This window comes from Cavia porcellus, unplaced genomic scaffold (genome assembly GCF_034190915.1).
Source record: "Cavia porcellus strain 051 isolate PalLab524CR breed Dunkin Hartley unplaced genomic scaffold, mCavPor4.1 scaffold_16, whole genome shotgun sequence".
Taxonomy (NCBI): domain Eukaryota; kingdom Metazoa; phylum Chordata; class Mammalia; order Rodentia; family Caviidae; genus Cavia; species Cavia porcellus.
Window position 1 is genome coordinate 10,858,118 of NW_026947499.1, and position 25,432 is coordinate 10,883,549.

At 59.4% G+C, this 25,432-nt stretch overlaps 2 protein-coding genes across 7 annotated transcripts; one reads left to right on the forward strand and one right to left on the reverse strand.

Moving 5' to 3' along the window:
- Positions 1–418: 418 nt before the first annotated feature.
- Sds (serine dehydratase) lies at positions 419–7,109 on the reverse strand. The gene is made up of 8 exons (XM_023564651.2): positions 6,981–7,109; positions 6,135–6,289; positions 5,767–5,806; positions 5,443–5,582; positions 5,260–5,351; positions 4,812–5,039; positions 1,946–2,070; positions 419–973 (listed from the first exon to the last, which is right to left on the reverse strand). Exons 2-8 carry the CDS (start codon positions 6,285–6,287, stop codon positions 654–656), a joined length of 1,098 nt encoding a protein of 365 aa, XP_023420419.2. The 5' UTR covers positions 6,288–6,289; positions 6,981–7,109; the 3' UTR covers positions 419–653.
- A 2,613-nt stretch (positions 7,110–9,722) lies between these two features.
- Positions 9,723–20,415, forward strand: Sdsl (serine dehydratase like). Of its 6 annotated transcripts, XM_013151322.3 has the most exons (9): positions 9,723–9,909; positions 11,381–11,515; positions 14,897–15,063; positions 15,144–15,183; positions 15,787–15,926; positions 17,529–17,617; positions 18,141–18,368; positions 18,823–18,947; positions 19,911–20,415. In XM_013151322.3, exons 1-9 carry the CDS (start codon positions 9,738–9,740, stop codon positions 20,120–20,122), a joined length of 1,308 nt encoding a protein of 435 aa, XP_013006776.2. In that variant the 5' UTR covers positions 9,723–9,737; the 3' UTR covers positions 20,123–20,415. The 6 variants fall into 6 exon arrangements, with proteins under 6 accessions (XP_013006776.2, XP_013006783.1, XP_063081766.1 ...); XM_013151329.3 differs by lacking the exons at positions 9,723–9,909; positions 11,381–11,515 and adding an exon at positions 11,887–11,903; XM_063225696.1 differs by lacking the exons at positions 9,723–9,909; positions 11,381–11,515 and adding an exon at positions 12,017–12,216 and having other exon boundaries at positions 14,428–15,063.
- The last annotated feature ends 5,017 nt before the right edge of the window (positions 20,416–25,432 follow it).

A 25,432-nucleotide genomic window follows, 5' to 3' on the forward strand; every position in this document is an offset into this window, starting at 1 on the left:
CATACCGCCAAACCAGTTTTGCAGGTTCTATACGTGTATTTCATTGGGAGAGGGAGGTCCATGTTTGAAGCAGGTTTGTGTGACAGTTCACCCCGCTTCCTATCACACGGACGGGAGCCACTCGGTGCACACATTCCTTGGATGGGGGCTCGAAGTGCTGCTCCCCCATACTCTAGGGAGGGCTTTGAGTCCGAGTGAGGCGGCCTTGTCTCCCTCCCCTGCCCCAAGCTGGCTGTCTCCAGTGCAGTCGACCTGTGTCTTACCCTGGCCCCCTGCCTCCTCCAACCACCAGCCCCAGCCTCACAGCTCGCCCTTCCTGGGTCTCTAGCACTGCATGTGGGACGTGGACTCCTGCTGAGGGCCGGTGCCAGCCACAGTGAGAGCAGAGGGCGTGGAGGAAGACAAATGGCAAAGAAAATTCTCCAAGGATCTTGTTTCATAAATAGGTATTTTCTCTCTCAGTGAAAAAGTGCACACTAGAAAAACGAGTTAGGATGAAGCCGGGCTTCCAGAGGAATGGATGAGGTGGATGAGGCAGATCCTCAACGTCGGGTGCGGGAAGCCTGCGATGGGGTCACCTCGCTTGGGGGACCCCTGTGCCACCCTGCTCTGGGGAACCTGGTGTGTTGTGACCGAGGACGCTCACAGAGTGCTCATGCGGCCCCCAAGATGTCCAGTTCACAGTCTCGCTGGGGACAAGGGGTCGCCAAAGACAGGTGCACCCCAGACCCCAAGTCCTGTTCAGGGTGCGGGCACCGGGCCGGGTCCTCCCTTGGGCAGCTGTTCATGCCTAGCTGTTCCTTGAGCGCCTGCAGCTGGGCCAGGCTGATGTTACTGCCCCCGCAGACGATGACCACGAGGGAGGACAGCGGGGCCTGCAGCTTGCCCTCGGCCTGTAGCCTCCTGACCACGTGGCTGTAGACCGCGGCCAGCGCAGCCCCGCATGCGGGTTCCACCAGGATCCTTTCGTGGTCTGCAAGGAAGGAGGGGGGGGACGGGGGTGGGGATCGTCAGGCCATGGGCGGGGCTGGAGGTCACGAGCCAATCAACTCGAGCATAGCCAAGAGAACTGTCAGGCCATTGGCAGAACGTGGGTGCCATGAACCAATCAGTTCCGAGCTCTTGCGGTAGGCTGAATTCCTGGACTAAAGCGCCCTTCTTGATCCCTCAAGCACAGGCCAGGCGCAAAGCTAAGAAGCAGAAAGATGGCTGTGATAGCCTGGGCCGCGCAAAGGCCTTGACAGCGCAGAACTGATTAGCCCCGGAGGCTGCCGGAGCAGTGGAAGCACAGGGGAGTGAGAGTACTACCCGCCTCTTGGTGGGAGGAGATTTGAACCCAGGGCTGTTGCACTGAGCTACGTCTCCAGCCACCGCTCCCCTCCCCCCACACCTTTTTTGGTACCGGGGATTGGACTCATAGCCTCATGCCAGACAGGCGCGTATGCCACTGAGCTAAATCCCCGCCCTCCCCGCTCTTTTGAGACAAGATCTCACTGTACATCAGCTGGCCTTGGACTCACTGCAGTGCCCAGGTTGTCCTTGAAATTGCAGTGATCCTCCTGCTTCAGCCTCCTGAGTGCTGGGGTTACAGGTGTGTGCCCCCACACCAGGCTTCCTTTCTCTCTCTCCTTTGCTATCCCTTTCTTAGGCTGAACTCAGAAACAGTTTAGTTTCAATAGCACCTCCAAATCTAACTCCATAGACTACCCTTTCCTTTCTTACCCTGGCCACCAGGAAGCTCAGAATCAACATTTTAAACATTCAGTTATTGCTGTCAGCTCTAGCATTTCTATTTTCACCATGGTAGCACTGTCCCCCATTAATGGGATGTCCTAGGCAGGATGTATCAGAATGGAAAACTTGGGGCAATAGGATTCCATGGCACTTGGGGAGCAGCCCTCAGTCCCCAGAGCAGTGGACTTGGGCTTGGGGACTCAGAACATACCTACAAACTTCTCAATGGCAGCCACAGCCTCCTGGTCGGTGATGACCTCAGAGAAGATGGGGTATTTTTGAAAGAGCTTCAGGGCCTGCTCACTCACCCTGTTCACACCCAGGGCCTTTGCCACACTGGTGGGGGAGGGGAGAGAAGAGAGATGGATGGAAATGTGCAGAGGCCCATGGAGGGGGGATGGGGAGGGGGATGGAGAGGGGGATAGAGAGGAGGGTGGAGAGGGGGATGGAGAGGGGGATGGAGAGGAGGGTGGAGAGGGGAATGGAGAGGGGGATGGAGAGGAGGGTGGAGAGGGGGATGGAGAGGGGGATGGAGAGGGGGATGGAGAGGAGGGTGGAGAGGGGAATGGAGAGGGGGATGGAGAGGAGGGTGGAGAGGAGGGTGGAGAGGGGGATGGAGAGGAGGGTGGAGAGGGGGATGGAGAGGGCCATGGAGAGGAGGGTGGAGAGGGGGATGGAGAGGGGGATGGAGAGGAGGGTGGAGAGGGGGATGGAGAGGGGGGTGGAGAGGGGGATGGAGAGGGCCATGGAGAGGAGGGTGGAGAGGGGGATGGAGAGGGGGATGGAGAGGAGGGTGGAGAGGGGGATGGAGAGGGGGGTGGAGAGGGGGATGGAGAGGAGGGTGGAGAGGGGGATGGAGAGGAGGGTGGAGAGGGGGATGGAGAGGGGGGTGGAGAGGGGGATGGAGAGGAGGGTGGAGAGGGGGATGGAGAGGGGGGTGGAGAGGGGGATGGAGAGGAGGGTGGAGAGGAGGGTGGACAGGGGGATGGAGAGAGGGATGGAGAGGGGATGGAGAGGGGGATGGAGAGGGGGATGGAGAGGGGGATGGAGAGGGGGATGGAGAGGGGGATGGAGAGGAGGGTGGAGAGGGGGATGGAGAGGGGGATGGAGAGGAGGGTGGAGAGGGGGATGGAGAGGGGGGTGGAGAGGGGGATGGAGAGGAGGGTGGACAGGGGGATGGAGAGAGGGATGGAGAGGGGGATGGAGAGGGGGATGGAGAGGGGGATGGAGAGGGGGATGGAGAGGGGGATGGAGAGGAGGGTGGAGGGGGTATGGAGAGGGGGATGGAGGGGGGATGGAGGGGGGTGAAGAGGGGGATGGAGAGGGGGATGGAGGGGGATTGGGAGGGGGATGGAGAGGGGGTGGAGGGGGGATGGAGAGGGGGTGGAGGGGGGATGGAGGGGGGGATGGAGGGGGGATGGAGAGGGGGATGGAGAGGGGCATGGAGAGGGGGATGGAGGGAGGTGAAGGGGGGATGGAGGGGGGATGGAGGGGGGTGAAGAGGGAGATGGAGAGGAGGATGGAGAGGGGGATGGAGGGGGGTGGAGAGGGGGTGGACAGGAGGGTGGACAGGGGGATGCAGGGGGGTGGAGAGGGGAATGCCAAGGTGTCTGGGCCCTCATGAGGCACTGGAGCCTCTGCAGCTGTCCGAGCCGAAGCTCTAGGCCCCTGGCCACTTGGGGTCAGGGGAGGCAGTGTTTGACCTGGGTAAAGGGCGTTGCATTGTGCTCTGTACTAACCTGGAGCAAAGGCCCCCAAGGGTCCCCTTCCCTTGCCCCCAGACCTCCCCAGGCCCCTGCTCCCTGAGTCTGCCTGCCACCTCCTTCAGAGGTCACCCAGCTCCTCACACTCAGAGGGACTTTCCAGTGGCCTCCCCGTCCTAGCTAACAGGGCCGGTGCTCCCTGAAGCCCTGGGTGCCACGCCTCCCATGGCGTGATCTCCTTCCATCTCTCCTGCTATGAATCGGCTTGGTTTCGTGAAGGGGAAGCAGGCGAAATGTAATGTACTCAAGGTGACTCACCAAGGAAATAGTAGTGCCGGGCCTCGAGCAGGGTCCTTAGCTCCAAGTCCTATTAAGGCCTGGTGGCCTCCCCAGGGTGACACTAGTCCTATGCCCAGTTCATCTCCTTAGGGAGGCCCTGCCTCACCTCAGTCCTGAGGTAGCCTGTGCCTCACAGCAGATGCTTAGTAATGGCTTCTGTCCTAACTCTGGGGGTGTGAGGTCAGGACGGCAGGTTCCAGGTGCTGGGCTCACACATCTAGATGTCCTTAGCTGGACTCGGTCTTCCCTATCTGTGGCAGGGACTGTTCTAGCCACACATGGACATGGTTGGTAGACACACTTCCCAGCATCCCTTGCAGCTAGGTGTGGTCAGTGTGACTAGGTTCTGGCCAATGAGAGGCAGGAGGAAGTACAGCCCCTGATTTAGGATGCTTTGCCTGCCATTTATGAGCACCTGTATGATGGTGCGGAAGTGACATGACTTTAGTAGAAACTGTACTTCCGAGTTTGAATTTGGACCTTTTCCCAAGCTGGTGATTTATTGTGTAATTCTCACATGCAGCTTGGACAGCAGCAGTCAGTTATTTGATCACAAAGGGAAACAACTCACACTCTATCCTGCTAAGTGAAGTTAGATGTATTCAGGTCATTCTTTACTTTATGAAAGATAGATTTATCGAAATACAACCACATTGTAAGTCAAGGAGTAGCTTTATTCTGTCTGTCCTTAAAGGTTGGAACATATTCTTCTGCTCCTTGCTCCCCTTTTCTTAACAGATGGAGTGTGGATGTTAGTTGGCACTCCAGCAGCCACTTTGGGCCATAAGGATGATGAATTAATCAAGAAACCTGGGGCCCCGACTTCAAGGAATTCCCTCTAGCCTGCCTATTTCTGGACTGATTCCCAGAAGACAGAAATGAAGTTCAGTCACATTGTGAGCTCCTGTGTGGAGTGTTAAATTCTAAGGTCTGGGACAAGCCTGGAAATAGGGAGCAAGAGCTGTTTATGTACCAGTCTCTCCCTGGCCTCAGTTTCCTTCCCTGTGAAGTGGGGTTCCTCCCCCACAGTCTTACCTGGTGATCCGGGGCAGCGTCACCAGCTCGCCTGCGGTGGTGGCGGCGTGGAAGCTGTGGGCTCCGATGGTCTCCATGGCGACGACGGGCACGTCCCCCCAGCCCACCTCCTGCAGCCCCCGGACCACGCCGCACAGCAGGCCCCCGCCGCCCACCGACAGCACGATGGCGCCCGGCTTTGCGCTCAGCGCTTCCTTGAGCTCTCTCACGACCGATGTGTGGCCTTCCCTGGAAGGCAAGGGATGGTGGCAGCTCAGGGCTGGGTTTCCCTGGGGCACCAGGCGGGCGACCTGGGCTGGGGCGGGTTTTGGGGTTTAGTGGTAGCTGTTTAGCTGGGGCGACCCTCGCTGCCTGCACACATGCGGCGGGCCAGCAGATGGCGCTCGCGGGAGCTGCCCAGACTTGGGGTCCGCGCAGCAGCCGAGGGGTGGCCCTGAGCGCCACTCACCAGATGAGGGGGTCATCGAAGGGCGGCACGTACAGCCAGCCCGGGTTGTTCTTGGCCAGGGCCTTGGCCAGCTCGAAGGCTTCGTCCAACGCCTGCGGGGTCACAGGGGGCGACAGGGGTGAGGCCCTGGGGCCCTGGGCCCAGCCAGCTGTCCTCTCCACTGCTGCCCAGGTTGGCACTTACCTCGCCCCCGACCTTGACGGTGGCACCTTCGTCCTTCAGCCGCTGGACGGTGAGGGGCGGCGTGGTGCGGGGCACCACGATGGTGGCTGGGATGCCCAGTCTCCTGGCGGTGTAGGCCGCAGCCAGGCCTGCGTTGCCCGCTGTCGGGATGGAGAGGATGGTGGGTCCGATGGGGGCTCTGGGTGGCTCTGGACTCCCCACCCCCTGGCATCTCTGGGGCTGCTGGAAATGTGTGCAACCGCTTGTCTCCGGGGAAACCAGGCCTGGAGAACCGAAGGGCCAGCCCTGGACACAGCTGGGGACAGGAGGGAAGCAGCCACTCACCCGAGGAGCAGACAAAATGCTTGCAGCCCCGCTCGGCCCACTGTGGAGAGAGAGTGGGTCAGGCCTGCCTCCCGCCCCACCCGGCCCCTCCCATGTCTTCCACCCACCCACCTGCCCTCACCAGGAGCTGGCTCGCCTCAGATGTGTCCTCCTCCCCGAGACACAGCTTGGGCAGGTGACCTGGCCTTGGGGTCACCCGGTGGGGACCTCATGGATCAGCACCTCCAGCCAAATACCCTGATTTGGGTATTTGGTTCATGTAGAGTCACAGGACCTCCCTGGTGCTCCTTAGTGACAGCACCAGCCCCGCCCTGTGGAAGGAGGAGCCCTGCCACCCCCGCCAAGGGCACCGGGACCCTGTCCTGTACCGTCTTGCAGAAGTGCCCGATGCCCCGGATCTTGAAGGAGCCAGAGGGCTGGGCGTTGTCCATCTTGAGGTAGACAGTGGTGCCAGCCTCTTTGGACAAGGCCATGCTCTCTCGGAGGGGGGTCCTCAGGTGCAGGGGCTCCCCAGATGCCATGGCTGGGAGGAGGAAGCCCAGAGGCTCAGGACAAGGCCCAGGTACCATGGACAGGTCCCCTGGGACCAGCGCCATCCTCCCGTCACTCCCCAGGAGATGAGGGAAGGGTCCTTGCCCTCCTGAGCAGGGCCACACCTGCTCGCCTGTGACACTGACGGCCAGTGTATGCTCAGCCCCACTCCTGCACCGGAAATGCCCCTGGCCCGATGGGTGGGTGGGGTTAGAGTGGTGGCTGGCTCCCATAAGCTGCGGGGTGGATACAGGTGTCATCTACTTACGCAAAGCGTGAAAGAATTCCTGGAGAGTGCTTCAAGTGCTGCAGAGTGCACACAGGACCTTTGCACAGAGCTACACCCCTAGCCCTTTCAAATTTTTGTTTTGAGACAGGGTCTTGTCAAGTTGCCCAGGCTGGGCTTTATCTTGTGATCCTCCTGCCTCAGCCTCCCAAGTGCTGGGGTTACAGGAGTGTCCCACAGAGTACCTATTGTTATATGAGGGGCACAGCCACCCTTAGTGGGCAGGTTCTGCTGTCGCCCCCATGTTACAAATGAGGAAATGGAGGCACAGCGCACGGCCCCAGGGCGCAGGTGCCCTGCCTTCCTGACCCGCTCTGTCCCTCTTCCTCCCTCTGAGAGGCGGCTCCTGTCCGCAGGCAATGCGGCTCCGGGGTGAGGTTGAGAAAGGACCACTTACCCGCCGCGGGTGAACAGCAGGGGCAGCTGGACGAGGGAGGGACGCGGGCGCTGTTCTGGGCGCTGCCCGGCTGCGCTCACGGCTTTATTCCCCGGGTGCCTCGGGGCAGCCAATGGGGCTCCGGGGCCGGCCCCGCCCCGTCCACCCTGGGGCTCGCCCACCCCTGCGCGGCGCGGCCCCTGCTCCGTCCGCATTTAGGTTGCAGAGGGCGCAGCGCCGCCTTCCGAGGACCTCAGGAGGCTGTGGAAGGGGCGCAGGTGACGATGGCCCTGCGGACACGGGCACGGGCCTGGGGGGCCGAGGGGCCCGAAGAGCAGTCCTAAAGTAACGACTGCAGCCTGCCCGCACGGGTGACTGCCGCTGAGTTTTCAGCTGGCTGCCTGTTGTCACTATGGATTTCCAGAAGGGGAAACTGAGGCACGAGGCTGTCCGTGCCCCAGGTCATGGGGCCTATGAGAGGCAGGCGGTGGCAGCGCTCAGCGCCCTTCTTGCCCTCCTGGCTCTGGGTGTAAAGGACCAGTGGGGTCACGGCTCACACCCTGGTGGGGCCCGTTAACCAGGTGGTGGCAGCCCCTACCCGACCTGGCCTGTCCCTGCATCCCTGTCTGTCTGTCCATGTGCATGCACACGCACCGCCCGGTTGGTCTCCCTCACAAAGCCCTCTTGTCAGCTGCAGCCAGCAATGGCGATGTAACCCTCGGTGGGCAGGGCACCCACGGCTCCCATGCGCCACCGTGGGGTGTGCGGCGGGGACACGGGTGCCAAAGCTGGGGTGATGCAGGCACCTTGGAGCTCACAGGTAGCGCTCCTGCCTCAGGTGGGCCTGGGTGTGCGCGGCTGGTGCCCAACTGCCGCACCCTGGTGGCATCAGCTGTCCCTGACTCGGCTTTGGTGCTGTCTCCACCAGCGGCCGTCCTGCAGTCAGGGCGGGGGTGACAGGGGTCCCAGGACATGAAGTGATGTTCCCGGCAGGGCCGTGATCACGTGTGTGGCTGCGACAGGGAACTTTCTTCAGATCTCTCTCTGGTTCCAAAAATGTGGAAAACATCGAAGCATGAAAACTAGATCATAACCAGGGGCGCTGGCACATGCCTGCAGTCCCAGCAAGTTGGGAGGCTGAGGCAGGAGGATCACTTGAGCCCAGGAGTTCAAGGCCAGCCTGGGCAACATAGTGCAACTCCTAAACTAAACTAAAAAGAGGAGAAAAGACAAAATATGTGTTGCTGTCTTTGTCATTCTGTCTACACGAGTCTTTCTGAAAGGATACATTGCTTGGGATATGACTGACATGTCACCCAATCCACCCATGTCAGTTTTACAGCGTTCTGTGCCTCCCAGAGAAACGCTGTACGGATGAGCGATTGCTGCCGTCCTCCTCCTCCCCTCTTGGGGGGCCACCGAGCTCATCCATGGCTTTGTCTGCTCTTTTCCCATCCCGCATGCGTGGAATCACACATCGTGGGGTTTTGGTGTTTTTCTTTTTTTTTTTGAGACAGGGTCTTGCTATGCAGTTCAGGCTGGTCTTGAACTCACTGTGAGGCTCAGGTTGGCTTTAAACTCTCGGCATCCTCCTGCCTCAGCCTCCCACCTGCTGGGACCACAGGATGCAGGGCCTGGCTGGGGAGCCTCCAGCCGTTACATCACCCCTTCCTGGGAAGCGCCCATGCCGGGTGTCCCTGGTGGCGGGATCAGCTCGTCCTGTGTCCTGGGCAGGAAGCCAACGCTTGTTTTCTGTTTACCCTGCAGCTGCCAGGGCCTGAGTCAGCACTGGCACTGGCCCTAAATTAGGGCTGGAGGGTAGGAGCTGCCAAACTTTTTGTTTGGCAGTGCAGGGGGTGGGGAATCTGTTTTGAGGCAGGGCTTTGCTGTGTAGCACAGGAGGCCTTAAACTCAGGGCTATCCTCCTGCCTCAGCCTCCCAAGTTCTGGGATGGCAGGTGTGTGTGCCACTACCCCCAGCTTTCCTGCTCCCTCTTTGTAAAACTGTTCAGCCTGCTTTCATTTTCTTCCAGGACTTGTCACACAGTGGTCCCTACCCTCCCTTAGGGGGTGGCCCATGATCCCCCCTGCCGACCCTGAGCTGGAGATTTTGCCTGTTCCGTTTCACGGCTAAATCCCCCCCACTGGCCCAGAGAGGGCCAGGTATACAGTAGGTGACTGATGAAGCCCCGCTCAGCCGGGCTGATCCCTGCTCCCCGTCTCTATGAATGCACCCCTACACAGAAGCTCCTACACGGCCTGCAGACCCCAGCCCTCAGCGAAGTCCAGCAGTGACGTTGGAAGCCCTGCTCAAGGGTGATGCAGGGAGATACTAACGCCTCCCTGGCACTATCTTTGCTACTTCTATTGATATGACCAGGACTTGGGTTTTATCCAGAAAGCCATTTTTTTTCTTTTTTGGAGTGCTACACTCTATGCAACCTGCCCCCTAGTGGTTATGTCATTGTTGTCTTCGAAAAGGAGCCCCGGGCAGTCAGGGTGTCCCTTGTGCTGGACCTCCTACGTGTCACTCCTGTGACCCTCACTGTGGTGTCGGCACCTGGGCCGTCACCTGGCTCATTTGCCGTCACCTAGCTCCGGGCCACTGATCGATTTAGTAAACATCTCACTAAGTCCTCTCTGGGCGATTGGATGGCCACCGCTCCCAGCTCTGCGTCATCTCTGAAAGTGACAAACAGCCTGGTATCTAAACATGGCCACCGTGGCCAAGGTCGGGACCCCTGCACTCCCCCTTGGGGGTGTCACCACCATCAGCAACATGCGACAGGTGGAGGTGGCTCGGACAAATGTTCTGGGAGCACCTTTGTCAAGGCTCACTGAGAAATGGAGATTTTTGTTTGTTTGTTTGGAGACAAGATCTTGCTGCGCAGCCCAGGCTGGCCTCAGGCTCACAACCACCTGCCTCAGCCTCCGGGGCACGGGGATTGCAGGTGTGTGCCACCATGCCAGGCTGGGGCTGTTAGTGAAGACCCTTTTGACAGGAGCATGGTGACTGTCCAAACACTGGCCCAGTCGCTGGGCCCCCTGAGCACGGCGCCCTGTCCCTCCCAGGTAGGGTGGCAGGGCTCTGTCCCAGGGTCTCGCCCTCCAGGCAGCTGGTCCGGGTGCCGTGGGAGGTGTGGCTCCAGAAGGCAGCGTTGCTTACTGGGCCTGGGCATCCCTGGACATGGCAGAGGTGCTTCATGGCATCCTCCTCTTGGGTCCCTCCTTCCGAGATGTCTGAGCAGACCGTGGGTCCCTGAGCCCTGTCGCCTTCCGGGTCAGCCTCCTCAGCTTGCAGAATGGGGAGAGCCGGTGGCAGGCACAGGGGCTGTGGCCCCTCTGTTCCTTCACCACTGGGGGAGAGAGGGGTGCTTCATGGACAACACGGGGGGGGGGGGAGGGCTGTTAGGGCGACGGCTGCGGGGCGGCCGGGGTGTCCTCTTTCCACCGTTCCTTTCCACGCCACTGTGTGACCTGGGGAGCAGCTGGCCTCTCCAAGTCCCCGTCCTCTGTGGGACCACCGTCTTCCCGGCCAGCACTGCGTCCCGGTGCCAAGCGCCCACGTCACCCGCTGCTGTTTCTGCCGCGTTGCTGACTTGACTTCTTCACAATAGCGCTGATGACTACAGAGCCACAGCTATCAGCACTGCACAGGAGTCATGGTGCAGGGCTCAGGCACAGAGAGATTAAGAAACTCAGCCAAGGTCAGCAGCCGGAAGCCCCAGCGCTGGACCCCGCAGGGCAGCTGGCCCAGGGCCTCTGTGGCAGCAGGAGCCTGCTGCCGCTTGCTACTGTTCCTTGGGTTACTTTTTTTTTTGTTTGAGACAGGGTGTGTCTAAATCTCTAAGCCGCCCAGGCTGGGCCCAAACTTGTGATCCTCCTGCCCAGCCTCCTTGCATGCTGGAGTTTTAAAATTTTCACGTAAGCTCCGTAAGCAATACTATGGTGAGACATGAGTTCAAATGCACACAGAAACTAATGCCCAGCTGTTACAGCCCCCGGGACACCTGGTGAGCAGGAGGGCTGGCAGCTGCAGCCGGCGATACACAGCAGCTGCGCTTCTGATATTTGGCTGAGCTGTACATGAGGCTGCCTCTTCCAGGAAGCCCTCCTGGCTGCCACCCTGCTCTGTCCCCATAGGGACCTCATTCCCCTCAGGGTGTTAGGCTGTCACCAGATGCAGTGTCCTGCTCTGCCCTTTCGCCCCTTCTGTGTCCCCAGTCCTGGGACAGAGGTGTGTCACTGTGCGGGCAGAGGTCATCTAGCCAGAGTCCTCCTCCCGGGTCCTGGCCAAGAGGTGCACCTGGACCTCATATCCAGGAGTTAATCATCAAACCCGGGGCGCCCAGCACAGTCCAGGAAGAATGCAGGGCACCTGGGCTGCCAGGCCCCACATAGACCTCACCTTCTGTTTTACAGATTGGGAAACTGAGGCCCAGCAGTTGATGGGAGCAGCTCAGGTTCACCCAGAGAGACAGTGGTGGAGAGAAGACCTGAATCTGGTGTCCTTCCCCTGCCTAGAGCCTTCTGTGGCTCCCCAGTGCCCCTGGGAAGGTCAGAGTCTGCACTGGCACTGACAGGCTGTGGTCTCAGGCTCTGGCCCTGCCTTCCGCACCCCAGCATTGCCAAACACTTTCTGCTGTCCTTTCTCTTCCCTTCTTTTCTCTCTCTTTTTTTCTTGTGGTATTGGGGGTGGAGCCCAGGGCCTTGCACCGTGTCACATCCCCAACCCTTTTTAATTCTGCAACAAGGTCTTGCTCACTTGTGCCAGCTGGGATCTAACTTGGGATCTTCCTGCCTCAGCCTCCTCTGCCTCGGGCCTGCGTCACGGCGCCTGGCTGTCATCACTTTCAGTTCGCCTGGGTGCCTCTTGTTCACAGGCTCCGTGCCCGACCCGGCGGGCCCTGAGGCGCTGGGCTCCCGCGCGGGTGTAGACGCGCAGGTGGGGGCGCCCTCTTCCCCTTGCGCCACACCTTGGCTTCCTAACCGTGGCGTAGGGTTTGGCGCCGCCGTCAGTGTCGCGAACTGGGAGGGCGAGGCGGGGGCTGAGGCCGGCTGGGTGCCCCTGGCCAGGCGCGCGTCCTTCTCTGGGCCTCAGCGCCCTCTGTCCGCCGCCGGGTGACCCAGGGAAGGGGAGCCTTGGCCTGGGCCCGCCCCTTCCCCCCCCACCTTCCCGGGCGCGGAGCCTTTAACTTGGGGGGCGGGGCAGCGGTGCAGACCGAGCTGGTGCCGCCGCTGGGGTCGCCGAGCGCGAGGTGAGGGCTGGGCCGTGGGGGGAACTGGGGGTTCACAGGCCCGCGTGGCTGACAGTCGCCATCGGTGGGGGGCGGGGACCCCAGGGACGCGCGGGCAGCGTGAGCTGGCGGGAGGAGCAGCGCCGGGGCTCAGCCAGCCGGGGCCACCCCGCTCCCGGCCTGCTCCGGGGAGGCCCTGGGGCCGGGGTCGGGGCGGCGGGGTGCGGGGTGCAGGGTGCAGGGGGTGGCGTGCTCCTGATGACCGAGTCCCCCGGCAGGTTCCGGGGTGCAGCCGGCGCCGCGAGGCCGGGAGAAGCGGGGAGACGCCGGGCGTCAGGCCCAGCGCCGGCCGGTGTTCGGGTCCGCCGCGCGCCCAGCCCGGCCGCTCCCGGTGCACGGAGCGGAGCCGCGAACGGCTCCCCGCGGGCCCCGCACCCCCCAGTCCCGGATTAGTGGCTCCCCCGGGCCCTCCCAGCGCCCTCCTCCCGGAGGCCGCCTCTGCCCGGCAGGGCGGACCCCGCGTTTTGAGCCTGGTCTGTGCGCTTTCTCCCGCGCGCCTTCACCGCTCGCGGCTCTCCTGCGTCTGCAGTCACCTGTTGACGCCGACTCAGCCCCGCGGACTCAGCCCGGTTTGGACACCCCGTCCTGCCCTGCGGTGGGTGTCCCCGCCCCCAGCTCCGGGCCTGCACGCGGGTGGCCCGCAGGGTCCCCAGGAGGGGAAGGGCTCAGCCGCGTGTGCCACGCAGCAGGGGTCCACCCGGCGGTCGGTGGGATTGTTATGCGTCCGCACCCCCACCGTGAGTTGGGGGCTGTGACTGAGCCCAATTTTTCAGAAGGGGAGATGGGCACAGACAGGCTGAGACCCCGGCTTGGGTCACACAGCCAGATAACAGTAGCTGGGTTCTAACTGGCCCCACAGGACCCCAAAGCCCGAGCTCTTGGATTCAGGACTAGGTCCGGTCCGGGCTGGACTACACTAGACTTGGGGACCAGAGGTGACCCATGCACCTGGTTCTCCCGACTAAGGGCAGAAGCACGAGGCGCGCCCCCTGGCGGCTAGTGCTGGGACTGCTGGTCCCGCCTCCAGCCAGGCCCTCCCACGGGTTCTCTGCTCCCTCAGTTCTCCTGACCCCTGCACAACTGCTTTCTGCGGGGTTCCCCGCCCTGTCTCCTGTCTCAGATCAAACCACAGGGGTCCCCCGCCCGCACAGTGGCACATGTGATTTGTATCCAGAGCCAAGCTGTGAAAAAAGGCTGAGGTGGTGCCTGTCTAGAATCCTAGCCTTCAGGAGGCTGAGGCAGGAGCGTCCCGAGGTGAAGCCTAGCCTGGCCTATCTAGTGAGACCTTAGCTCAAAAAGAAAAGCAAATCAACCCCAGGGGTGGGAGGGCGTAGTGCAGAGGTAGAGCATTCGTCCATCATGTGTGGGGCCCCAGGTTTGGCCATCACCACTGCAGAATCAAATTTAAAAAAAACTCCAAGTCACTACCACCAGCCACAAAGCCAGCCACTTCTTAAATTTAATGAGAGGGTTAAACTTTTGAATTGAATATTACCAGGCATTTGATTGTACTAGGAAAAATTATTAATGTGCTAATATTAACATGATAATGGTATTGCAATGACTACATTTAAAAGTGGTATCATTGAGGTATAATTTATTCATTAAAGTATAATTTACATAATCACTGCACTTTAGGTGTAGAATTCAAAAAATCTGGACAAATGCATGGCACTGTGAAACCCTGTGGCTACAGTTAGTTTTGTTTCATTTGAGACAGGGCCTGGTTATTGAGTAGCCCTAGGATGGATGTAAACTTGAGATCCTCCTGCCTCAGCCTCCCAGAGTGCTGGGATTTCAGGCCTGCGTCACCATGTCCAGCCTGAAAAAATCCAATCACACAGGAAGGAAGGGGGGACACAGATATGAGTGAAACCGATTAGACCAGGAGATGAAGCCCGATGGGGCTGGCTGCGAGGTGGATCCCCAGGTCCCCACGCCTTTGGCGTGCTTACATTTTCATAAGAGAACATTTTCGAGTATATTTTCTGGGCTGGATGTCACGGCGCACACACTTGTAATTCCGGCTACTTGGAAGGCTGTGGCGGGAGAATCTATGTGAGTTCGAGGCCAGCCCATACAAAGCGAGACCTTGTCTCAAAAAACAAAACAAAACACAAAATAAGTGCTGGGCATGTAGCTTAGTGCCAAGTAGCTGGGTTCAATATCTAGAATCAGAAAAAAGAAGAAGAAGAAGAAGAAGAAGAAGAAGAAGAAGAAGAAGAAGAAGAAGAAGAAGAAGAAGAAGAAGAAGAAGATATCCCGGAGGCCTTCCCCGGCTCTCTCGCTAGGCCTGTCCGGGTCTGAGATTCTGTCCGGGTCCACCTTCCCACTGGGAAGTGAACCCGGCCAGCAGGGCCTCCCCTGCCTTCTCCACGCCTGGGCCTGGCCTCGCCCCGCAAGTCCTTCGTCCAGAGTGAGCGAGCCGATGGGTGGATGGGTGGATGGACGGGATGACCCAGTTCCCTCTCCCTCCGTCCTGTTCTACGTCCCCCGCCCTGTGCGCAGCCGCAGTTACAGACTGAAGGCGCCCTGTCCCATCCTCCTTGTGCAAATGGGGAAACTGAGGCCAAGGATTGAGGGCGGATCCACATCGGGGTCCCTGCCGGGTTCTCTGGCTGCGACCTTCGTGTCCCCACAGCTGTCGCCATGGAGGGGGCACAGAGCGAGCCCTTCTACAGGGTCAGTCCTCTGCTGCAGAGCTGGGCGCTGTCCCAGGTGGCCGGCACCACCGTCTTCCTCAAGTGCGAGAACGTGCAGCCCAGCGGCTCCTTCAAGATCCGCGGCATCGGGCACTTCTGCCAGGAGGTGAGGCCGGCGGCCTGTGACGCTGCGCGGGCCGGGACAGCCAGTGCGGATGAGCCCCAGCTCCGCCCTTCTCTCCCCAGATGGCCCGGAAGGGGTACCGACACCTCGTGTGCTCCTCAGGTGACCCCCTTTCTGCTTCCTGGGGTCCTCTGGGCGGGGGTCGGGGCAGGGATACGGTGTGCTGGGCTTGGGCTTCTCTTTAAGGGCCAGCCTGTCAAGGTCACAGCTTCGATAGCCACTGTGCACATCTTGCTCCTCCAATCTAAGATGAGTGGTGGCAGCAGGTGACAGAAACTGAATTCACGCAGGTTTAAGCTACAGGCCTCGGGCATAGACAGTTCCCAGGAGAAGAGGCCTTCAGGCATGGATGGATCCAGCAGGTCTCTCTGGTATCTTACCTCTTGAGTTTTCTTTCCCTGGCCTGGTTTCATTCTCATACAGCCTTCATGGTAGCCAGATGTCAGCCAGGAGGCCCAGGCTGTGTCCTGTCCACGCACCAAGTCCAAGGAACAGGGGTGGCGCCTTTCTGCTCTAGAATCTTCACAGCCTTGCCCCTTGGCCAATCACAGTCTCATGATTGAGCTTTCTGATTGGCTCAGTGTAGATCACGTGGCCCGGAAGGCGGAGTCACGGGGGCATATGGGTGGCTCCGGAAGGAGCTGGGAAGGGTAGGGGCAGTGCCCCAGCTCTGACCTTCGGTCTCGCTTGGCTCCTGCTCCCCAGGAGGCAACGCGGGCATTGCAGCTGCCTACAGTGCCCGGAGGCTGGGCCTCCCGGCCACCATCGTGCTGCCCGAGGCCACCTCCCAGCAGGTGGTGAGGAGGCTGCAGGGTGAGGGTGCCGAGGTGCTGCTGGCTGGAAAGGTATGGCCCGGAGTGGGGGGACTGGCTGGCTGGGCTGTCGCCCTGGGGACTCCGCTCCTTTTCCCAGAGGAACTGGGGCCAGGGCCTGCCCTGCTCTCAGGCAGGCAGAGCGGAGGGTGGACATGGGCTGGGACCACCCCATTGCCTGTCCCACGTAACCCCAGGAGACCAGGACATTGGCGACCAGTGGGAGAGTGTCCCTTCCACCCTCCAGACTGTAGAATGAGCCACTTACAAGAAGGAGGGCAGCTGGGTGTGGGGCACATGCCTGGGATCGAGCCCAGCACGCAGGAGTTCAAGGCCAGCCTGGGCTCCGTAGGAAGGCTCTGCCTCCCTTCCCCCTGCTAAAGAAAGTCTGAGGGTGGTGGGTGCAGCATCTTCCATGGGGTGACAGAAGCCACGGCTAACAGTGTCACTGACCCACCGTTATCAAAGAAGCAGAGATCCGGGCATAAAGCTTTCAAAAAACATCCTCAAAGAACGGAGAAGGTCTGAAAAACCTCTCAGAATTAAAGTAGAAGCCAGAGGATGGGCCACCAGGGTGGCCGGCAGATGCTTACTGTGCACATGTCTCCCTCCTCTCCTTCCCTTCCTCCTCCTCCTCCTCCTCTCCATCTCTAACCATCCTTCCGTCCAGTCCAGTAGCTGGCCCATCTCTCCCTTCCTTGCCTTCTTCTATCCATCCATCCCTTCATCCATCCACAGATCCGTCAGCCCCGAATCCACCTCCACCCGCCCACCACTCAGTGTCCATCCCCGCCCACCCTTTACCCATCCCCACCACCTGTGGTCCCACTGTCCACCCGCCCCTCGTCCTCCATATCTGTCCTTACCTCCTGTTGATCCATTTTCCACTCACTGTCCATCGCCCACCCGTCCATTTATTCTCCACCCACCCATCTACCCATCCATTCATCTATCTGTCCTGTGCCTGACTCAGGCAGGGGATCCAGGAAAGCCCCCCAGGAATGCTCAGCCAGCTGATCTTGAAGGAGAATCTGACCCCGCCCAGGGGGAGGAGGGAGAGGGAGGAGGGAGAGGGAGGAAGGCCCGCGGGCTGGGGTGCGGTGTGGGGTGAGCAGGGATCATTGCCTGTCTTCAGGGGAGGGACGGTGCGGGTGGGCTAGAGGCTACAGGCTGCACACTTTGGAATCTAGTTTGTTTTTCTTCTTTCTTTTTCTTTGTGTTTTTGAGACTGGGTCTTGTAGTTCAGGCTGGCCTTGAGCTCACTATGGAGCCCATGCTGGCCTTGAACTAGTGGTAATCCTCCTGCCTCAGCCTCCAGAGTGCTGGGATCGCAGGGGTGCACCACCTCACCTCACCCGGCTGTGATCGATGGTTTTTCCGAGCATAGTCTGTAGTGACCGCTTGGAGGGAGATGCTCGGCTCCTGCTGACTGGTTAGAAGTGAGCAGGGGACCCTTGGGGATCACAGCAGCATGTGCTCCCCTCTCCCACATCCATCCCTGTCCAGGGGCTGCTGGGCTCACACAGGTCTGGTCTTGGCCTGGGGGTGGTGACTTGGAGGCCCTGCCTGTACCCCATCCCCACGAAGCCCAGCTCCCGAGTGCTCTGAGGGCCCTCCCCGCCCGCTTCTCTGCAGGTCTGGGATGATGCCAACCTGAGGGCTGAGGAGCTGGCTCAGAGGGACGGCTGGGTGAATGTGCCCCCATTTGACCACCCTCTGATATGGTAAGGTTGGGGACCTTACGGTGGCCCTGGGGGGGGGGTAAGAGGCCTCAGACCCAGACAGACAGGTGTTCAGACCCCACTTCCACCCTTTGAGAATGATGGGACTTGTGTGCCTCAGTTTCCCCATGTGTAAAGGGAGGGGATGGTAACACAAGGTCCCTTTATGAACTGTGTGCCTTGGGGCCAGGCTCAGGCTGAAGGTCTCCATGCACTGTTGTGTTGATTCTCCCCGAGGGCCAGGTGCTGGGAGTCGTTATGCCGGGTTTAGGGAGCTCAGGAAGGCCAAGTGAGTCACCCAAGGTCACACAGCATGCAGGCTGCAGAGTCCCAGGGGTCCCACCCCAGAACATCAGCAGGCTGGTTCTAAGTGGTGTGGGGTCCCCTCGTGACCAAACACACTAACTTCCGCCTCTCTCTCAAGCTGGGGGGTTCAGTGGCTAGGGTTCCAGCAAGCACCTTGGGGTGGAGGCTAAATAAATGAGAGGAAGACGGAGCCCAGCGACCCGGTCACCTCCCCCTGCAGGGAAGGCAACGCCAGCCTGGTGCGCGAGCTGCAGGCCAGCCTGGGGGCCCCGCCGGGTGCCGTGGTGCTGGCCGTGGGCGGCGGGGGGCTCCTGGCCGGGGTGGCGGCTGGCCTGCTGGAGGTGGGCTGGCAGCACGTGCCCATCATCGCCATGGAGACCCGCGGGGCGCACAGCTTCCACGCGGCGCTGGAGGCCGGCCGGCTGGTCACGCTGCCGGACATCACCAGGTGGGCTTGGTCGGGGGCTCTGGGTCTCAACCCGCGGGGGCAGGGACCCTCAGAAGGGTCCCGCTGTCACTGGAGTTCCCATAGTGAAGGGTCATACTGGGGTTCAGCCTCCCCAATACACAGAGCAGGCTCCTGCTGGTCTGCAGCGGTGCAAACGCGGCAGAGAATACGCAGACACCCAGTTTGCGCGCAGCACGGAAAGTGGTCCCCGCGTCTCCAGCTCTTGTATCCTGAACGTGTTTCGGGAGGGCACCCAGGGCCTCGCGCCCACAGGCTGTGCGCCCCTGAGCTAGTCCACCTCTCTGAATGTCAGCTTCTTCTCACCCAAAGTGTGGGTGCGAGTACTGAAATGGCGGACCCCGAAGTACAGCCCTTAGGAACGATTAGCTGCAGCAGAGACAGGCGCAGCATTCAGGGACTAAACCCCTGGGGCTCTCCCGGTGCCATCCCGCAGCGTGGCCAAGAGCCTGGGAGCCAAGACGGTGACCGCGCAGGCCCTGGTGTGCGCGCGGCAGTGCCACATCCTGTCCCAGGTGGTGGAGGACGCGGAGGCCGTGAGCGCCGTGCAGCGGTTCCTGGGTGAGCGACCCCACCCAGCCCCGAGCCCCTGGTCTCGAGGCGGCACCCCAGGGCTCAGTTCGCAGGAGCCGCTCTGTGCCTGGGGAGGAGGTGGAGGGGCAAAGTCTCTCTCCTCTGGACATCCGCGCATGCTCCGTCACTTTCTGGCGTCCCACATGGAGCCTCCTCCAAGGAGACACCCCGATCCACCTACATACGCGGGGGCTGGGCACCCCTGCGCCCCCGCTTTCTGCTCATACCTGGTTTTCCCTGAACTCATGACTAGATTGTGAGCGCCATGAGGGTGGGGCTGGGGGGTTTCTTCACGGTCGTGTTCCAGGGTCCTCCCAGCACAGGGCCTAGCTCTGTAAACACTGGTGCAGGGAACCGATGGATGAATGGGTGAGTGAGTGGGGAGGCTGGTGATGGACAGATGGATAGTGAAGGGATGGATGGACGGACGGGGCCATGGTTAATGAAAGACACACAAGTGGATGGATAGGTGGACAGACATAGTGATGAATGGATTTATTAATGGGTGTGGGGATGGATGGATATGTTGACTGATGGCCACTCTGATGAGTGGACAGAGAAATGGATAGATGGATGGAAAGATGAAAGGTGGGCAGCTAGAGAGATAGATGGTCAGCTTGATGGACAGAGTCAAGCATGATGGGCTGTAGGAGGGATAGGCGGATGGATGGATGGATGGTGGATGCATGGATGAATGAATGGGTGGGTGGGTGGATGGAGGGGCGGATGACTGGGTGGGTGGGTTATGGATAGGTAGTTGACTAGATGGATGGGTGAGCAAATAGATGGGTGAGTGGATGGGTGGATTGGTGGATGAATGACTGGATGGATGGGCAGGTGGGTGGGTGGATGGATGGATGGATGGATGGATGGATGGTTGGGTGGTTGGACAGGTGGATCTGCAGTGCCCCAGCCTCCTGGGCACTGACTGCACACCGCCCTCCCCTGCAGATGACGAGCGCATGCTGGTGGAGCCCGCCTGCGGGGCGGCCCTGGCTGCCATCTACTCCGGCCTCGTGGGGCAGCTGCAGGCTGAGGGCCGCCTGTGCCCCTCGCTGGCTTCCATCGTGGTCATTGTGTGTGGAGGAAACAACATCAACAGCCAGCAGCTGCAGGCTCTGCAGACCCAGCTGGGCCAGAGCGGAGGCTCCCGAGCTGTATGACTCTCCCGCGGCGGCCGAGGGGCCTCGGGTCTGCAGATGGCAGTGGCCGTGTGTGTGCACCCGTGAAGCCTCCTCCTGTGGGAAGCCCTCCAGGCCCGCTACCTGTGGCTCCCTGCAGTCCTGCTAATAAAAGTGACTCAAGGTTTCACGGTGCAGGAACCTGGGTATGGCAGTGGCAACCTGTAATCCTAGAACTTGGGAGGCTGAGGCAAGAGGATTACTGAGCTAGAGATTGACAAACAAGACTTGGCCTCAAAAAATAAAATAAACGAAAATACCGAAATGAAACAAAAGACAGACTTCAAATTCCTTAAAGAAAAAAAAAAAAAAAAAAAAAAAAAAAAAAGGCCAGCAGAGCCAAGTTCCTAGGAGGTGTCCCTGTGGCTGGAGGCCAGGCAGTCCGGAAGGAGGGCACCCCAGCTGTCTGTGGCTTCTCAGACCTGGAAGAACAGGTCCATCGCGTCTTCACAAGCGATTTTCAGGGTCACTCTGCATTGCTTGGGCGCAACATGCAGTGTGGGACTTGGTGGAGTGGGACCCCAGGTCGTCTGCACGCACCTGTGGGTCTCAGCGAGAGGCAGGCGCTGGGCCTGGATTGGACACCTGCGTGACCGGGCAGCAGCACTTAGCAAACGGACGGAAGTGCTACTCCTTTTGGCCACAAGGGGGCAGCAAAGCGTCTCCTATGGGGAAGGCGCCCGTGTTGGGGACCTGTGCCCTGGGTCCCCTGCTCCACCCTGCTGGAGTTTGCATGCAGACACCTTTGCCCACCTCTTGACCCTACCAGGGGACAAAGCTCAGAGAGCACGGGGCCCACCCAGCGTCACAGCCCACAGCAGAACCAGCTCCTGCCTCACGGGGCTGTGTTACCTTGGGCAGGTGCCCTCCCTTGGCTGGGCCTGGCTGCATGTCCTGGATGTACCCAGGCTCTCCCCTTCTCAAAGCGCCTCCTCTTGCCAAGAGCAGGCCTAGAGCGCATGGTGTCCTCCCTCCCCCTCATCTGGCTCCTTTTAACCCCAGAAGTAGCCTCGATTGCCAGGGATTCTCCCCTCCCCTATTCTGCTTGCATGGGGCTTCCCTTTGTGACTTCCCTGGTTTTCCAAGACCTTGTGAGCTGGATGCAACCGGACCTGAGGCTGGCTCTGTGGTACCTGCTGGCCTCTGATATCTTCCCGCTGGCTGAGGATTATTACTATGGATCCGGGATGGGTCCTCTGTCAACAAACACCTGTTTACTGTCCCCTGGACATCCCTCTCCAATAGCAGAGAACTGGGATTTATTCCTGCCTCAAGCATCTGCTGGGTGCTACAGGCTACTGCGATGCTCTGTGTCCCCTGCCCGTTGTGTCCCTTCTGCTTCCAGGTCATATACAGTCTTTGAAACCCACGGAGAGGGCAGCCTCCTTCTAGAAGCCTTCCTGGGCTGCCTTGGCCAGCACTGTGTCCCTAGGGATGTGGCGGGTCCCAGGTGCTCTGTGTGGCATGCAGCCTGCCCTGGCCTTGAGCTGGTTTGTGGTGGCTCTCCCTGCCTCCCTCAGCCCTGGGACAACTGTCAGCTGCTGTTTGCTCTTCTCCTGGTCCCTGAGGCTGCAGATAAGGGACTGTTGACCCTGTGAGGTAGTCACTGGGGGTGCTGGGCAGGCTCACCTGCAGCTTCCCGCTGGTGGCTTCTCACAGCTGAGCCCCTGACTGCTGTATGGATGATCCTCAGCACTGTGGCCTCTGGAGACCCCATCTGCATCCTTGTTCCCAGGTCACAGGGAGGCTCCAGCTGTGGTTGACACACGGGGACTTCTCAGCCCAGAGTCGGGGTCAGGCAGGACCAAGACAGGGCAGACTGGGCAGATGGCCCAAGCCTGCAGAGAAGCAGCCCGGCTGGCCTCTGGTCCCTTCCAGCAGCTGTAACCATATGCCACCAAGGAGGTGTGACCCGTGCTTCTGGAGGCCGAGAGGTCCCAGCATGGGTTGAGGGCGCTTCTTGACCCGCATCTGGGTTTGCACACCTGATGGGATGGCGGGGAAGTGAAGGTCCCTCAGGCCTCTTTCATGAGGCACACACATCTAGGCTGGACGAGGGGGTGCAGGCACGGGCAGCTTAGTGACTGCAAGAGCCTGTCTCACGAAATAGAAGGGGAAGCTCTGGTTTCAATCTCCAGGACTGTAATCAACCAGCCAATCAATCAATTAAAAAGGACGAGGAAGCTCTGAGCTCCCTGGTTTCCATCCTTAGGACCGCCCCAACAAAAGAATACAAACAAAGGCGGTTTGCCAGGGCTGACTGGCCTTCAGCCGCTCAGGTTGCAGCCTTATCTGGGCTTGTGCTTCTGTAAAATGAGGGCCATCTTCTATTGGGATCCCCTTTTCATCTGGGGGCCCCAGCTGCTTGTCCTGAGCAGAACAGCAAAGGCACGCTCACTGTGCCTTCCTGGCACAGGCGGCTGGCATCTGAGGAAGGCGGGAGAGTGTCCTCAGTCACTGTGTGTAGCGGTCTCCTTTGGGAATGACTGGTGGTTCGGGCTGGGCAATCCGGGTTCACTAGCATTTCACTCCAGCTCTGTACGAAGATGTTCCCTCATTCTCCATCCACCTCGGAGGGCTGGAAGTCACTCTTAAAGCCTCCTGCCCCAGCTTCCTGGAGGCCCTGCCGTGATGCTTCCATCCCCAAGGTGAACTCATGGTCCCAGATGGAAGCTGGAGAGGGAGCCATTATATACTCATTCCAGGCAGCAGGAAAGAGGAAGGAATGCAGAAAGGCATGGCTCTTCTTTTTGAGACTACTTCCTGTAGATGACACACCCTCCTCAAAGACCATTGGTTAGAAATAGTCACATGTCATAACTAGCTGCAAAGGATGCTGGGAAATGTAGTCCGTAGAAGGCAGCTATGGACCCAGATAGAACCAGAGGTACTGTCATACAAGAAATATTTGCTAGGCAGAGTAAATGTGTGCAGGTACACCTTAAGCTGCTATAACAAAAAGACCTAAAATTACAGTGCTGTTTCCAGTCAAGTAGGCAGCTCTGCTGTGTCAGGTCAGGAGCTCTCAGGTTTCTCCTATGCTGTTGCTTCTTTATCTCTTAAAGTATTGTCACCCACGTGGTCAGAATTGACTCATAATCACCAGGCCTGTCTGCAGGTAGCATAGAGGGCAGAGGAAACAGACAGAAGTGCTGCCCCCCTGCCTAGGGTCAGAGGCCAAGATTTAATCAGGGCACATCCAGCATCAAGGGATTGTGGGAAATGTAGTCTGAGCTGGGCAGATGCTCACCCTGCTAACGTTCCGGGCTTCTGAAGGGCACTGTGGGTCTGGGGTAATTGCAGGGGGAAGGAGAGGGACGGGGTGGTGGGACGTGGTCGGGCAGTGGGACTCCAGCAGGCTGGGGTCATCTGCCATGGGGGACGGTGTGCAGGGCTCAGTGGGACCAGATGCCTCGGGGAAGGTTCCCCGGTGCCTTGGACGTCCATGGCCTGCGGTTTTTGTGGAGGCAGGAAGTTTGGAGGCACCCTGAGGAGGTTGGACTTGACCCATGTGGGGCCATTTGGAGGGTGGGGCGAGTTTGGCCGCTGGATTGGTGGCTTTGGTGACTTGTGTGTAGACGCCTCGGGCAGGGAGTTTGGGGAGGGGGCATGAAGCCAGGCGGCCACCCGTTCCATTACTTAGCACCTGGGTTGGGTCAGGCTCCTTTTAAGGGAGGGGGACCCAGCAAACCCGGGGTTCTTGGGGCCTCCTTGTAATGGGGACGCACAGGAAGGTGGGTGGGGGACGCTCACAGGGTAATACTTGGCTGTTTATTACACTGGAGTATTTTACACTGCTCTGCTCATAAAAGGGTATCAGTATGAGTCTTTGACACAAGAGATTTTTAACCGTAGGCACAATACTGTTGCTGTCTCCATTACAATTAAATAATTGCTTAGTACTATCTGATACCCAGTTTGCATTCAGTTTTCTTTGGTGGTTTTGTTTGTTTGCTTGTTTGAGCCAGAGTCTCTGCTAGTCTCAAGCTGGCCTCAAACTCAGGGTGATCCTCCTGCCTCAGCCTGCTGAGTGCTGGGATTACAGGTGTGCACCACCACGCCTGGTATGAAAATGCTTTGTTAGAATTTACCTGTTTAGAAGTAGTATCCTCTTTGTGCAGCACTGGCCCAACTGCTTAAGTCTCAGTCTATTACAATTAGTTGAGACAGCATGGTCCAAGAAGCTCTCTTGGAGAGGTGAGATGTGAGCTGACACTTGGAGGCTGGAAGGGGTGGAGCAACAGGAACAGGCAGCCTGTGCAAAGGTCCTGAGGTAGGATGGTGTGAGGAGGGCTGAGTGGCTGCAGGGCAGAGGAGGGCAGAGAATGGCAGAAGATGGTAGAAGACGGATGGAGAGTGACTTCAAGAGCAGATAAATAAAAAGCAGAGCCCCGGGTCTCAAGGCAGGGGCAGCCCTATGGCCAGGCAGAGTCTGCAGCTTCCTCCTCGTCTCCATCCCCTGCTCCTGCTGCCCTGCCCCGTGCCCCTCCTTGGTCAGTCACAGGCCTCAGCTCCTCTGGTCTACGGGGACCCCATCCCCACCCCTGTCCCACCCCTTCTCCAGTGTTTGCGCTTTCTAAACTCCACCAAAAATGTCAGGGCAGGTTTCTGGCTCTGCTTCCAAACTCCCTGATAAATTCGCCTGGCAGGGCAAACCCAGGAGAGGTTTTCTGGAGCAGGGAACCTCATAAATCACCCCGCTGCCACTCCGGCGTGGGCAATATCTTATGTAAAAAGGTGTTTCCAGGGAGCGCCCCCGGCAGGAGAATCCTATTACAGGCCGCCCCATTAATTATCCGGAGTCAAGTCGACCCTTTCCTGCAATTTTTTATCTTAAGTCCGAAAACTGATTACCTTCACCAATCCTCCCCCTACCAAAAAGATCTAAAGAATAAAATAAATGTTTGAAGAACAAATCGTCACATTTCTCCCTTCAAGGGGAGCTGGCGACGAATCGGGGAGCCAGGCAAGGGTCCTTTCCTCTTCTTTTAGGGTGAAGGTGAGCAAAGACTTGGGGGGGCCTGGTTATTTCCTTTGCCAGTCAGAGGGGGGGGGTTTACAATTGGTCCCATGTTACAGGTGAGGGAAACTGAGTCTCACTGGGAGGAGCGAGGTTTGGCGCCTTCTCTCAAGATGGTGCAGTGGACAGGGAATGGGTGAGGCTGGGTATCTAAAGACCTGGGTTTGAATCCCACCTCTCCCTCTTGCTGGCTAAGACCCTGAGTATGTGGGTGAAGCTCCCCGAGCCTCGGTTTCTTCCTCTGCAAGGTGATCACCCTCAAGGCTCCCGGC